Here is a 15303-nt window from a genome sequence, read left to right as displayed (position 1 = left end):
CACTGATGATGCTAATTAAAATATAGACATCCTCAAATAGGAATTCAATTTTTAGTCAACATTTAATTTTATTGCTACATGCCCAATCAGTTCAGGGCTGATTTTATAGAATTCTTATTTAATAGCATTACTAGAAAATCTAGAATGCAATATGCCTGTATGTGTCCATATTTCCTATATAAATGTCATACAAGAAGCATTTATGCTGAGAGATGTGTGGCCATTCAAGGCATAGTTCCACATAACTGTTATAGGTCCCCAACACTGACACATGTGTCCTGCCAGGAGAATGCCCACACCAGGCATGGAAGAAAATGAGCCTGGTTTCCCATTTCCTTGAAAAAATGCTCTGTGAGATAACTGGAGATTGTTTGCATTTGAAAACAAGCCCTCATTGAAAACTGGGAATGGAAAATTATTCCTGGTGATATTTCCCATCTCTCTTTGCATCTTAGCCAAATCCATGAAAATTCAGAGGGAAAGTTCCAGAGATGCCTATTTTATGCACCTTCTTTCAAAATTAACCCTTTTCTCTAGGAACCACATTGTAGTGGGAGCCCTGGGAAGGATGTATCTATCCCTGTGCTCTAACGTATAGGAGCCAACCCTATAATAAAAATCAAGCCAATGTTCTTTACAAGCAGGTTCCCCCGTGAATTATCATAGATAAAGCAGCTGTAATGCTTACAAGATAAAGTAAATGCATCTCTAAGGAACAGAGGGGAGATTAGGACAATCTATTATTGCAAGCAATCAGCATTTTTTTTCTATTTCAATGCCTATATATCAGCGTAAGTGATTTCAGCATATTGTCTACTGTAAGATTTATTTTTAAGATTAAATTATTGATTTTTCCCACTAGCTCATCGGTGTTATTTTAAAAATCCCGGCTGATAATATAACCGTGCCTATATAATGTCACATGTTCAGATGAAAACAGATCTTTGGCTGGATAGTTGGTTTCATGAAAACATCTGAATACTTGACTGAGTTTTCAAACGATTTTAATGTAGATATTTGACAAAGCAAAAGTTGTGCTGTAACTTCATAAAAAATAATCTTGCTGCTAAAGCAATAATCTTTAATATACTGATAATAAAATCTTTGATACATTGTTGGTTGTGTACCACCTTCAAAGCAAAGTCATATTTTTTGAAGATACTTATTGAAAACAGTATTTTAAAATTCAACATAAAAAGGACACTAAACTATTGATATAAATCCTTTATTCTTTCTACAAACACTAGAGTTTATTTTAAAGTGATAATCCTCTTTATATTGGCAAAATTTTTGAGGCCAAACATATTATGCATATATGTGAAATTACTGAAGCACATCAAAACAGTTTTGTGAACTGCAATCTCATTTTGATTTTGCAGTGTTCTGATCATATGATAGTTTATAAATGAATTTGGATTACATGGAATTTGAGGTGGAAACTGAGAGATAATGGCCATGAAACCACAGGGGCTTCAAGCATTTTATTTCCATGTTGTCCTCACTTACAGCCTTCCTATTTCAGCTGAGGCCAAATGCAGGAAATACTAATACCATTTAGCAGATGCAATATACCCTTCACCTGACAGTGATTTTAAAATGCCACTACATAAATTATGTCATAACAGTTCATATGATACTATCTATTAATTTTTATTTGTTTTGGATGTTTTTCTTTTTTTGAAACCAGCAGAAAATAGAGAGCAGTCAGCTGATACAAAGGGAAAGAGAATATTGAGGTGAAAAAAGTTACAGCAGAGTTGAAAATAACTGTGTTCCCTAGTCCAATAAGAACAAACACTCTTGGTCACACCTTCATGAATCTCTTGTAGGAATTTAACTTCAGTTACCACAGGAAAGGTAAGCATTGAGGGGTCATTACCTGAGTGGTGTGACTCTCTCTATGTCTCTGAAAGGAGGAGGTCCCACTCCCAGACAACCTGGAGAATCCATCATCTTCAGGTAAACCTATGGAGGTCAACACAAAATAGCCGTTAAGTTGTGTGTTCTTTCCCCAAATAAAGTAAGTCGTGTACTTACTGAACAAATTAAAATGGTGACATTTCATGGATTGAAATGAAGGTCAGTAAACACTCATTGAAAAATAAATTTCCCAAGGCAGCATGGTAACGCCAGGTATTGCTGGAGTTCCATCTAATCAAAGAGGAAATGTATTGGCAAAAAAAGATGAAATGATAATGAAGAAATATGTCATAATAGCACAGATGTGGGCAAAGAAGTGCTGGAGGGGAGAAGGAAAACTTTTCTAGAGGCTGAAAATAGTCTGATGAAACACCGATGGGGGAAAGAGAAGCCTGTGGGCAATGGAGGGTAAATGGGTCCCTGCGACTGCAGTTTGCTTCCCATTTGTGGGGTAGCAGGGTGGCTGAGAAGGGATGGAAGACAGATAAGACACCATCAAGTCTACGTGTCAGATGAACTTTATTGACTATCGTTCATTCTACACCCAAAGGAAAGGAGGAGATTGGGCGAAATTCCACGCGGAAAAGGTCAGGGTAGCTGCCCGATCACAACAGACCAATACATAACCAACCCTATAGGCTCAGTGGCGGGTCTGAGGCAACGTATATCTCCCATGATACAGAAGTGCCTTCGAGGCTCCAAAAGGTTATAGTAATTATCCCTCGTGACCCAAGCATGGTTTTTCATCGTCAGCCTGGCTGACGTTTTGGGCTGTATCATTCTCTGTTGGGGGTCTGTCCTGTGCATTGCACAGTGTTCATCAGTATCACCTCCTTAGCTGTGGCAACCAAAACTGTCCCTAGACATTGCCAAATATCCCCTGGGAGGCAAAATCATCCCTGGCTGAGAAGCACTGTGAGAGAGGGATCAATCAGGTGATTTACTGATAAAAATGAATGGATTAAAAAGTAACTATCCAATGAAAGTTCAGCCTAGACAACTTTAGATTCTGAAGTGATTTCTCCTCTCATCTGAAATCATAATTAACCAGTATGGTATAACTGATTAAACATGTACATGATTCCTGATTTAAACACCATTAGAAAATCACTCATATTTTTCCAGTTAGAGAGTTAGTTCTGCAGAGAAGTCCATAACATCTTGTTAACACATAAGAAGTCTTCCCAGTTGATCTTCTTGATATATATACAAATACCTTGGCATGGAAGGGTTAGTTCATTGAGACTGGGCAGGAGAGGGCCAGTATCTGGGAAGTGATAGACAAAAGGATGGGTGGTCATGGGGGGACTGGGTCTTGGTCAAAAGCAATAGCAATGTCTAAAGTTGCCCAGGGGAATACTGTATGGAGACCCGAGTAGCAGGTGTGGGGAAGGCTCCAATCAAGCAGTGAGTGTTAGAGTGATCAGAATCAATACAGAGGAAGGGTGGCTGGAAATCCAAGATCACACACAGGTTGGCATTCCAGGCAACTAGATAAGCAGATAGTCACAATAAAATGTATGTCCAGGTAGCAGGGCAAAGCTAAGAGTTTGGGATTCATGTGAGAGGGGGATGAAGCGCCCACTGACAAGCAAGACAAATATCTGCTGCTATAGAATCCGGTTCACTGGACGTCTTGCAGAGACTAGGAACCTGGGGAAGGAGAAGAGTGCTGTGATCCATTTTTAAAAACTAAATGATCAATTAGAAGATTGCTAGCTGAATCAGAACAGAAACTCAGCTTAGTGAGGATCCAAACTCAGAGCCAAATCATTAGCATGAACTGCTTTACACAGTGTCAACTAAATAAAGTTAGGAAATATCTAGGTCACCCTCTGAATAAGGCACTGGGAAATGAGCCAAGACTCAAGAAAAGGTCTGCCTCCGAGGATCTCAAATCTTCACGGTAATGCTTCTTAAGCAGAATACACAACAGAATGACTTAAGGGTTCCACAGGGCACAGGTGGCATTGAGATGGATCTGGAGAAAGTGGGGATTCACTCTGGGTGAGGGATTAGAGGAAGAGTGACGGTGGAGATGCCAAAGGCTGTGGACCTTCCAGGATGGGGAGGATTTTGAAAGGTGAGCAAGGTTGAGGAAGGTCAGCCTGGCCAAGGGAATGGAAGAGCTGAAGCATCATAACATGGAACACAAGATGTCTCCACGTCCTGGGGGTGGCCTGTAAGATGGCCAAAGTAGGGGGCCTGGAGGGTGTACTCCAGAAATTAAAGGCGTCACGTAACACTTCACAGAATCTGGCGATATTTGAAGGCAATGGGTAGCACTGTAGATTTCTGAGAAGGGCTGTGGCACCAGGGTACCTAAGTGGTGGGTGTAAAGGCATCTCTTACCTGTCGACTAAAGAAGGGTCAGGACAGATAGAGTCAGTGTTGGGGGTGGGGATGGAAGGCTGGGTGGTGACAGAGAGAGAGTGACAGAGAAGAAAGGGGTACTGGAGAAATTCTGGGAATGTCGTTTCCTCCTGGTGATGCAGGAGGTGAGGGGGCTCTAGGGGAAGACGACTCTGGGGTAGCACTGACCCTGAAGGTCATAGCAGGGAGGTGAGAAAGCCCGGTTATGGAGAATACACATGGAAGCGTGAATCCGGAGGTGCAAAGGAATAGCCGGAAGCACTGAAGGTGTAAAGGAGCTTAGAAAAGGCAGGGTTTCTTTTTTTGGCCAACAAAATCTTTTATTTTGTTGCCATATTAGAAGCAGTATGTTTTAAAGGCAAATGATCTAAAAATGACACCAAAGATACACACCATGAAGGAAAAGAAAATGTATCAATACTTCTATTCGAAACTTAAAAATAAATATACTTTAAAAATATCAAAAAAGTAAAATGCAAATTAAAAAAGAACAACATAGAACATTTAAATACACCAAATAAAAGGCTCTATTATTCTTAAAACATCCTACAAGTCAAATTAAAGAGCCTACTCTCATATTTTAAAATATGGGCAAAGACTCTGTACAGAAAATGAGAGACTATAAGTGACCACTAAATAATAAACAAGTTTATTTTCAGTAAGTATTCAAAGAAGTGCACATAAAACTACAATAATTAACCCATCTTATCTATCAAGACAACAAATATCTCAAGACTCTTTATTACAGAAATTTCATGTACATATAAAAGCAAAGAGAATATGGAGTGAGACTCCATGCACCCATCACCAAGCTTCAGGATTTTCAGTATTTCAATCTTGTTTCATCTACTTCTCATTATCTTTTTAAAAAATTACAGAAATTATATTATTTCACCTGTAAATTCTTGAACATGTGTCCGTCATATAGCTAAGGGACATTGTTACACAAAGGCATCAGAAGAATCCCAAAGCCTTGGGGTAGAGAATCCCACTGTGCTTTCCCACAGGGTTGAAGACCCCTGATTGGTGCTGGGGGCACATTCAAGGTTCATCTGAAGCCCCTTATTTGTTGACTTCCATTGGAAGTGGGGTCTCCGTCACAGAACCATTTCTCAGGCATACTTATAAACATGCTCTAGTTTTCTCAGGGCACAGCCCTCTCCCAGACCAGACTCTGGGGCAGTAATTCCCAGCAAACACAGTTCTATGCCCCTCCTTCCATGTACGCTTTCTGCAGCAGCAACAGCGTGCTTCCCTTCCCTTGAACTCTATCCACATACCCCGACTTCCATTCATGCCAGAGGCTCCGAATCATAATGTCTGAACAGCAGTGTAGACCATCAAAATGACCTGCGTGTTTGACTATACACACGTGGGTACTTGGGTCTATGTGTAAACAAGTCATAAGGCATTGATTCTAGTATTATAGCCTGTGTGGTCTTGGAGGAATTAATTCACTGCCTTATACCTCATCTATGTCACGTACATAATTCTTGTTTTTATTGGATGAATCCTCAGGGATCTTCTAGCTCTAAAATATCTAAGCCTTTTATGATATCTGTGTATAGGTAATATTTATTGAGCACTAATTTTAGCTAGCTAGTAAAATCGTATTGATACTAAATCCTCATAACAATCCCACAGGGCAGGTCCTTTGATTGTCCCCATTTTTAAGCTGAGAAAACTGAGAATTGGAGAGGTTAAGTCATGGTCTCAGGGTCATGGAGTTAGTGTGCATCAGCCCTGGGTCTGAGCCCAGGCAGAGAGGAGCCATGCAACACTGCTAGGAAATGGCAGAGTCAGCAGTTCCATCCGCCATTTTCAACCCGACTTCTCAACTACAGTGGAGGAAACTGAATTAAATGAAGTACAAATTAGAAATTATTCAATATGACTTCAAACTATCTTTAATGAAAAGGAGGAGTGCAACAGGGCTTTCTGAACGCCTGAGGAGCTTCCTTTCTTAACAAACCTATCTTCTGCTGCTCAAAATAGATAATTGCACCATATTCTAGATTGTCAAGTGAAGGCTCGCTTCCTCTGGCAGTTTGGCTCTGAATCAGAAAGCAGTATGAATTCCAAAGAGTCTATACAGTTCCTATAAACAAGACGAGGTTGTAAAACCTATATTTGAATACATTTCATGGATTCTAACCAAAGGCTCCTTCGCTAGGGGTCTGGATCTTTCTTGAGCATGAGTGAAAAAAAGCCATTCTCCAAAGTTCCCAGAGTCAATGTGGTTTGGTGCTACCATAGCACTAGGTTCAATGTGGCCTTGGAGTCTATGTAAAGAATGCAGAGATTCTGGTCTTGTAAATGGCCTCACCCAGTACTTTATTGCCATAGATTATCCTTACAATGCACCGAGGATAAACACAGCACAAATAAAGGACAATCTTCAGAGAATGGTAAATGTAAAATCAAATATACTGACTGTATTCTTTAATTGTCATTTTTTTTCTGATGCCCAGCGATAAAATGTGTAGTCATCAAGCAGCAAGAAAGAAAATCATACTGAACATAAAATGGCCTAGATAGAATTTGTCACATCTTTATTTCCCTACTAAACATCTTTAGATTCACAATATTTTGTTTGATATAACTACAATGTTCTAGCACTAAAAAGTGTTCTCTAATCTAATGATAAATAACCACAAGTCCAGGGAATAATTAAATATACAAAAAAAGATCTAAGTCTGTGTTCGCATCAGTAAAAGGATGGCAATTAAAGTAAGTGATAGCTATAATTACCCACACATAACTATATTTCAGCAAATGAACAAACAGATAATTATTTCTGGGAAGCAGAGGTAGCATGCAGATACTGGCACTCCAGAGAAATCGTTTCCTTGAAAATAACACTATTTCTGATTCAATGAAAACTTCAAGTTATTTTAAACATTTATTCCCATCTCGTGCCTTTATTTAGTAAGCATATTGACTATACGCTGTGAATTGTGAACCAGTACGACTAACCGATTTGAGTTATAATGACCATGTATATATCATGTGCTGTACATATATAACATCTGAACAGTTTTTATCATACCGACCAGGAGAGGTTTTCTGACTCTGGCCCCAGCATAGGACTTACTGGTTCTTATGAAATATGCAACATTATTCCAATCAGTAAATGCTGTTACTGAGTGCCTGCCTGAGTATCCAGAGCATTGTGCCGGATATTTTAATAGTCATGGGAAGGTTTCAGGAACCCAGAAGCTCATGGGGTCCACACAGGTAAATCAAAATAAACATGTCATGTTACTTTGAAAGACTGAAATCCCAATTGAAATAATTTTCCTTTTGTTCACATAGCTCGAGATTTTCGAGTGATCTTCAATGAACAACAATGCAGAACTAGCTTTATTTTAAAATCTGGTCTCTATAAGCATTTAAGGGATAATGTGTAAATCTCTGTTTCAGGGTTTGAACATACACTATCAGTTACATACTGAAGTTTTGAAGTCTGATATTCCTAAATATTTAATTTTATATGATTATTCCACAAAATTTCCATTTGGTCTAGAGGGTTTTTTGGTTTGTTCTGTTGGTTTTGGGGTTTATTTTGATTTTTAGAGTAAGACTCAGAGTTTTTGTATTAAGTTTTCTAGGACCATTTACCAAGCCATAGTTTTTGGCTTTTGACTCAAAACACAGACAAATTAAATATTTTGGTAAAGGGGAGTGACTATTTTCTATTTCCCTGTGGTAGAATAAGCATCACCCAAGGTGAGCTAGGGAGAATGGCAGGGAGTGAAAATTTAATAAAAATGAAAGGATATATGGTTATCTTTTTAAATGTTTGTGCATTCAGTTTTTATCATCCAATATATTTTAAATTCCCTTTTGTTTAGCAGCTATTCTTAAATACTCCAAAATTGAAAATAAAAAATGAATTAATTACCTTCTTACTAGATATATGCAACCTTTGTGAAATATTCTCTTATCACATACTTTTTGACTATTGCTATCACTCAAATTCCATTTTTATTATTTTAGGAATATTTAATTTCAGTATAAGGGTATACAATGTTTTGTTATCCTTTTTGTAAAGGGTTATCAACAGAGATTTCAGAAAGCAATGGTTTTAAAAGAAAGATTATATCTCCATATTTCCATCTAAACACACACACACATAAATTTGAACATGACACATTAACATGGAAAGTTTCACAAAATGTCTATTTTAATCAAGTTGGAGTAATCCATTATAAAGACTCAGTTTTATTTTAAGGATAGAAAATCAGGAGATAATTCTAATATCCAACAAATAGAGCTGGGTTATTTTAAATCACCTTAGTCCTATCTGATGAGATGTTAGGCATCATGTACAGTTAACAGCCAACTGTAAACAATGCAGATCTGCATTTGTTGACCTAGAGATATACCACATGAGATTTCTAAGGGAAAAAAAGCAGATTGTTAAAACCACATGTACAATATAACTCAAGCTTTATAAAAACAAAACCAAACATCTTATATAAACACACACATATACTTGTATGAAAAAAAACAGATTTCTACACAGTGGAATATTAGACATGTTTTGGGTAATGCAAGGAATGGGTAATGCATTTCTGGGTAATGCAAGGAATGGTAGGTTTTACTCATTGTTTATTCTTTCCTGTATTTTCCAAATTGTCACATAAAACATGTACAGCTTTTATAGCCTGCATAAAATTAAAATGCCAGATGAATAGTAATATGTTGTTGAAGAAGAGAGGAGAAAACTTAGGAAAGACCCATGCTCTGGGAACCTGGGAACCGGTACGTCTGTCTGTTCTTGGTAACTGAAGTTCCTTTCCCTAGAAATCTTTACCGCAGGTATAAAAATCCTTCTGTATCTTCCCAGTGTCATTTCCTCCTATCGTACCAAAAAGCCTCTGTCTTATGAGCCAAATACTTCCAACCAATCGTTACATGGAATCCCTGCTTAATATGGGGGGAGGGGTAGCATTCAGAAACACTTTGGGGCTTTTTCTCTCTGTGTGTGTGATGAAAACAATCTTTTTCCTGTGTGCCAACAGAACACTCCCACATTACCCTGGGTCCTTGATGCTAAGCTTGAACAAGCCCTGCACTAATCAGCTACCCACCCCATGACTCCTTCCAAGTAAAGCGTGACTTGTGATGAGAATTGTCTGGCTAGATTTTCCCCAAGACCCATTCACCCTCTCCTGATGGGCAGGTCAGCAATGAACATCCTTGGGTGAGCAATGTGCTCAGATGAAACACTACATCCTCCGACCTTACTTGGACCTGGAGGGAAGCCAGAGACAGGATGGGGAAGCCAGAATCTCTTGTCGGACATGGAGTACCACCATCCTGGCTACCTAACAGCCATTCTGAAATACCCTCCCTCCCTCCTTCTCTCCCATTTTTTTAAAAATGAGGAACCGTAACTACCACACAAGTCAAGAAATAGAACATTGTCCATTACCCAGAAGCTCCCAACGTTCTCTCTCAAATCAGTATTGGCTCTTTCTCCTCCGAATGAAATCCCTGCCCTAACATTCCTGGTGATCCCTTCACAAAGCTCCTCATCCTGGTCAGTCAGTTCTGAAATTCTATAGGGTCTGTAGTAGGATCACATGGTGGTTTTAATGTGCATTTCTCTAATTATGAATAAAGTTGGACTTCATTAAAAATGTTGACATGCCTTTTCATTTGTCCTTTCTGTTTTTCTGTTCAGTAATTTTTGTTTGTTTTTAAGTAAACTCTGAATATGGCCCTTTGTTGGTTAAATGTGTTGAAAATATTTTATCCCATTACATATATATACATATATATATGTGTGTGTGTATATATATATATATTTTTTTCCTTTACGGTTAGCACTTTTTTGTATCCTGTTTAATTTGTTTAAGAAGTCCTTTCTTTTCCCATCTCTGAGGTTAAAAAATTATTATTCTATAAAGTTTATTTTACATTTGACGTTGAGATCTAAAATCTACCAGGGATTGTGTGTGTATAGCATAAGGTAGGGGTCAAGTTTCATTTTTGTTCCTCACATGGACAGCAATTGATTATTCTTCCTCCAATGCCAATTCTGTCATAAATTAAGTGGCTATTTATGCAAGCTGGGAGAGGTTTCTGTTTTAATTTTTTTTCTTCTCCTTCTTCATTCTTATTCTCTGGAAGAGTTTGTATAACAGTGGAATTATTTCATCCTTAGAATTTTGAGATAACTTACCAGAAAAGTCATTTGGGCCTAGAGTTTTCCTTGTAGGAAAGTATTCATTTACAAACTCAATAATTTAACATTTACATTACTATTTAGCTCTCCGATTTCTTTTCTCTATTTTAGGTTAGTTGTAATTTTTTTTGAGAAAAGTATTCATCTAAATTCACAAATTTATTTTGGTATAAAGCTGTTTATAATATAATCATTATCATTTTTTTAATTTCTGGAAGATCTGTGGTGGGTCCCCTTTTTCATCCCAGAATTGGCTATTTGCGTCCACTTTCTCTATAACCCTTGAAAGAGAATTCTCAATTTTATTAATGCTTCAAAGATTTTTTTCAAAGAATTAACATTTGACTTTGTTGCTTATTTTATATTTCAGTAACTTAGGTTCTTATCTTTCTTGAATCTATTGATTACTCAGCAATGTAATTTTTAACTTCCAAACAGAACTGTTGTTGTTTTTAATATGTGCATGCTATATCTTTTCCTTTTCTATCCCTTCACATTTAAATTTTCAGCATCCTCATGTATTACATGTTTTCAGAAACTTTAAGCTTTAAAATACTGTATTAATTGATTTTTAATGTGAACTTACACTAAATAAGAGTCTTTTAAAGTTTAATGGAATTCAATTGAGTTTAATTATTTTCATGTATGCTTTTTTATCTACCATCTGAGACTTTTCAATTTGTCGTACCTTGCAGATATTCCTATTTTACCCCTTTTGCTATCTTTTAGGTTGATTGACTTTTTATTATTCTATTTTATTCTATTAGTTTGGAAATTATACACCTCTCTACTGTTCTTTCAGTGGTTACCTTTGAAATTATAACCTGTTAATGTGATTTATCAGGGTATAATATTAAATATTATTTTTACTCCCTCTAACTTTACTTAGTTTTTTATTGTTCATTTTTCCTTCTTTTACCTGAGCATTCTGGGTCTGTCCATGTTTAATTCTTTCAGTTTTTGTTTTGTTTTGTTTTTATAAGATATCCTTAACTCCCTTTCATTCTTACAGAAGTATTTTACTGTTTGTAAAATTCTAGATTGGCAGCTACTTTATTTGAGCAGGTTAAATATGTTATTTCATTGTCTTTGGACTTCCACTGCTTCTTTAAAGGTAATTTTTTTTTTTTTTTCCTTTTTAACCTCTGGCTGCCTTTAAGATTCATGCTTGGTTACCAGTGTCTCACTATGATATGCCTAGGAGTATTTTTCTTTGTGTTTATTGTACTCAGGCTTTATTTTTTAAACAAAAGTGGCATTTACAGAAAGAAAGGTTCACCTTTATTCTATGTACCTGCCTATAAATTTATAGGAACACACTCATTCCTGTTTGTCAATACCACCACATGACCCTCTGTGGTCTGCTGTGGTCTGAATGTTTGTGTCCCCCTAAAACTCATATGTTGAAGCCCTACCCCCCAGTGTGGTGGTGTTAGGAGGTGGAGCCCTTGGGAGGTGATTAGGTCATGTGGGTGGAGGCTCCGTGAATGGGATTAGTGCCCTTATAACAGAGACCCCGGAGAGCTAGCTCCTTCCTTCCGCCACGTGAGGGCAAGCAGGAAGCTGGCAATCTGCAACCTGCAAGAGGGATGTCATGGGTGCCAGCACCCTGACCTTGGACTCCAGCCTCCAGAACTGTGGCCAACACATCACTGCTCTTTACAGGCACACAGCCCAGCCCTGGCCACTGCACCCAGCCTCTAGTAACCACTCATCTCTTACTGTCCCTGTAGTTTGCTTTTTCCCAAAGGTCATATAAATGCAATCATACTTAGAGTCTTTTGATTCTTTTTTCACTCAGTGCAATGCATTTGTGATGCATCCATTTTGTTGTGTGTAATAATGGTTCATCCTTTTTTATTGCAGAGTTGATCCATGCACTGGTCAGCCTGTGAAATGCTTCTGATGGGCCCACCCAGAGGCACTCACACCTCATGTAACCTCTTCCCACGATTCGACTGGACATGTGGCCTGAATCCAACAAGCTGGATGTGGTTGGAGTGCTGGCTGTCCCCTCCAAGAGCAGCCGTGCAGTGGGCGTGGCTTCTATCCTGGGTGCTCTTCCTTGCTTTCCCATGGACAGCTTGCTCGGGGGGAGCCAGCCTCCCTGTTGTGAGGCCTCCCTTGTGGAGATGCTCCTGTGAGTTATGTTGAAATCAAACCATCTTTCCAACCAGCCTCAAGATGACTACAGGTTTGACTGATAGCTGATCACTTCCTCGCAAGGGACCCTGAACCAAAGGCACTCAGCTCAGCCACACCCAGATTCCTGACCCACAGAAACTACAAAACAACAGCCTCTAAGTTCTGGAGGGTAATTTTTACACAGCAATTAATAACGAATACAGTCCAGTCACCAACTGAAGGACAATTCATTTATTTCCAGTTTTAGGTGATTATGAATAAAGGTAGGATACACATTTGTATACAGGTGTTTATATGGACATTGTTTTCATTTCTCTTTGGTAAACACCCAGGCAGGGGGCTGCTGGGTCATATGGAAAGTGTATGTTTATAAGAAATTGCCAACTTAAACCTGTTTCTTAGTGCTTTCATCAGTGTTGGAGAATTCTCTCCCATTTCTCACCAGATATTTTCTCTTGCCCACAGACTCTCTCTCCTTTCTCCAGAATTCCAAAAACAGTTCTCAGCATATCCTTCAGGTCTCTAAACTATTTTACTGGAATATAGGTTCTAAATCATTTTCTGGAATTTCCACTCTTCTCTTCTGCTTCTTTGTGTTTCATTCTTGATATTTTCTGATTTATCTTCCACTTCCCTAGGATTTTTTTTTAATGGCTGTGTCTAATTGACTTTAACCTCATCCTCTATTGTACTTAGTTTTATGACTGCATTTTTCAGTTTCAGAATTTCCATTTGACACATTTTCATGGTTTCTGATTTCTGCTGAGATTCTCATTCTTTTATCTCCTTAGGCCTAGTAAACATACTTATTTTAAAGTATATGGTTTTGAACTCCAATCTTTTGAGCCCCCATGGATAATACACTGCAATGGATTGCTATTTCTGCTTGTAATTTTCATCTGCTTTTGTGTCCTCATGTACCTGGTTCTTTTTGATTACGTGTTGAACTTTGTATTTGAAAAATGGTTTGTAAGAACATTCTGAAGTCTAGAATACTGTAATTGTCCTTTGGGATAGATTATACTTTTTTTCTCCCAGGTACCTGTGGGCCCTGTCAATCCTGGAGGACCTCACTCCTGTCCCAGGGATTGAGAAGATTCATAGCTGAGCTGGGGTTCCTGGTTTTTCTCCTGACTCTCAGGATGGACCCTTCAAGGCTTCACCCCACGGCCTTGGCAGGTGCTGGACTCAGCCTGTCCCCACAATCCTAAAAGGCACAGCCAAACTTCTCAGCTACCTCCTGTGGACTCAGTGAATGCCCCAATGTCCTTCAGAGAAAAGCTTAGCATATAGGCTTCTTTGCTGGCCTTCATTGCATCCCGTGCCCACCTTCAGAGTCTCTTCAAGAAAAGATTGGTCTGAATTTTCCCTTCAGACAATACTAGAAGCCCTGGGCTTCTTCTAGTGTGGGAGGAATAAGCTATTTGTTTAAGCCACTATTAGACAGGGTTTGGATACACACAGTCAAGCCAATTTCTACAGGTTACCTTCAATGATACACTCACATCGAACACCTAAAGCCAGTGTGGTGTTTATCATTCCTTCAGTAGTATTTTCCTTCACAGTTTTGAGGTATGAAAAGAAAAAGGGGAGGGGGGAGGGATAAAATAGGAGTTTGGGATTAAAATATATGCACTGCTATATATAAAATAGATAACCAACAAGGACCTATTTTATAGCATGGGAAACTATACTCAATTGCTTGTAATAATCTATTAGGGAAAAGAACACACACACACACACACACACACATATATATATATATACATACACATATACACACACATATATATATATCTGAATCACTTTGTTGTACACCTGAATCTAACCAACATTATAAATCAACTATATTGCAATAATTTTTTTAAATAAATAAAAAATAAATAAATTTTTAAAAGAAATGAAAAAGATATATTTTTCATTAAAAATACTGTTAGAGCATCCATCGCCTCCTTCTGCTCAGTATACGTCTCATTTTATACTGGTTTCCGCAGACCAAATACTCCATAAAAATCTCTGAAAATTCAACTAATACTGAATGCAATCTGAATTCTTTAACTTGAAAATAATAAGTTGACAACACACCTTAGAGCGATATTTCATACTTTATACCCTTTTCCAGTTTTTAAGCCTACTTCATTTTTGTTTTAATTCCATTCTCCCTAGAAAGTTGATACAACTTAGAACGTATATCTATTTACTTCTGGGTGTAAAGAGGTGCTTACCGTTTGAGACGGAATTTCCATTTTCAGCAGTGATCGCGCTGGAGAGTGAATTAGATAATTGAATCCCATGGTTATTTGCATTTCTATCTTGGGTCTCTGATGCAATTTCTGATGTACCAAGATCATCTCGGCTAGTAAGGTTCATGTTAGTTTCAAAACCTGAAACAAATTGTAAAAAAAATTTCTTCTTTTCTGATAAAGTGTACTGAGCAAGTTGAATCAAATAGTGGAAGGAAATATTAAAACTTATGAAAACAAACATTAATTATATTTGAAACAGTAAATTAATAATCACCCTTAATCAAACGTATAGCCTACAAAATATTCACCAAATTTTGACATAACACTGTTAAACATAATGGGATGCATTCAGTGGCAATAAGGAATTTCATAACTTGTTATTTTCAAACATTATTATGAAATTCTATAAAGAAATTTTGATAT

General features: G+C 37.8%; 1 protein-coding gene across 1 annotated transcript in view; it reads right to left on the bottom strand.

The window, feature by feature from the left end:
* MYO16 (myosin XVI) overlaps nucleotides 1–15303 on the bottom strand; it is a 407151-nt gene that overhangs the window by 18101 nt on the left and 373747 nt on the right. The window contains exons 32-33 of the mRNA XM_060079968.1: nucleotides 14860–15018; nucleotides 1880–1965 (exon numbers count right to left, since the gene is read on the bottom strand). Coding sequence (XP_059935951.1) covers nucleotides 1880–1965; nucleotides 14860–15018 — 245 coding nt within the window. The remainder of the gene's footprint in view (nucleotides 1–1879; nucleotides 1966–14859; nucleotides 15019–15303) is intronic.

The sequence above is a fragment of the Mesoplodon densirostris genome, chromosome 17 (genome assembly GCF_025265405.1).
Source record: "Mesoplodon densirostris isolate mMesDen1 chromosome 17, mMesDen1 primary haplotype, whole genome shotgun sequence".
In the NCBI taxonomy this organism is placed as follows: domain Eukaryota; kingdom Metazoa; phylum Chordata; class Mammalia; order Artiodactyla; family Ziphiidae; genus Mesoplodon; species Mesoplodon densirostris.
The sequence above is the reverse complement of the archived record's forward strand: the minus strand, read 5'-3'. Positions and strand labels throughout refer to the sequence as shown.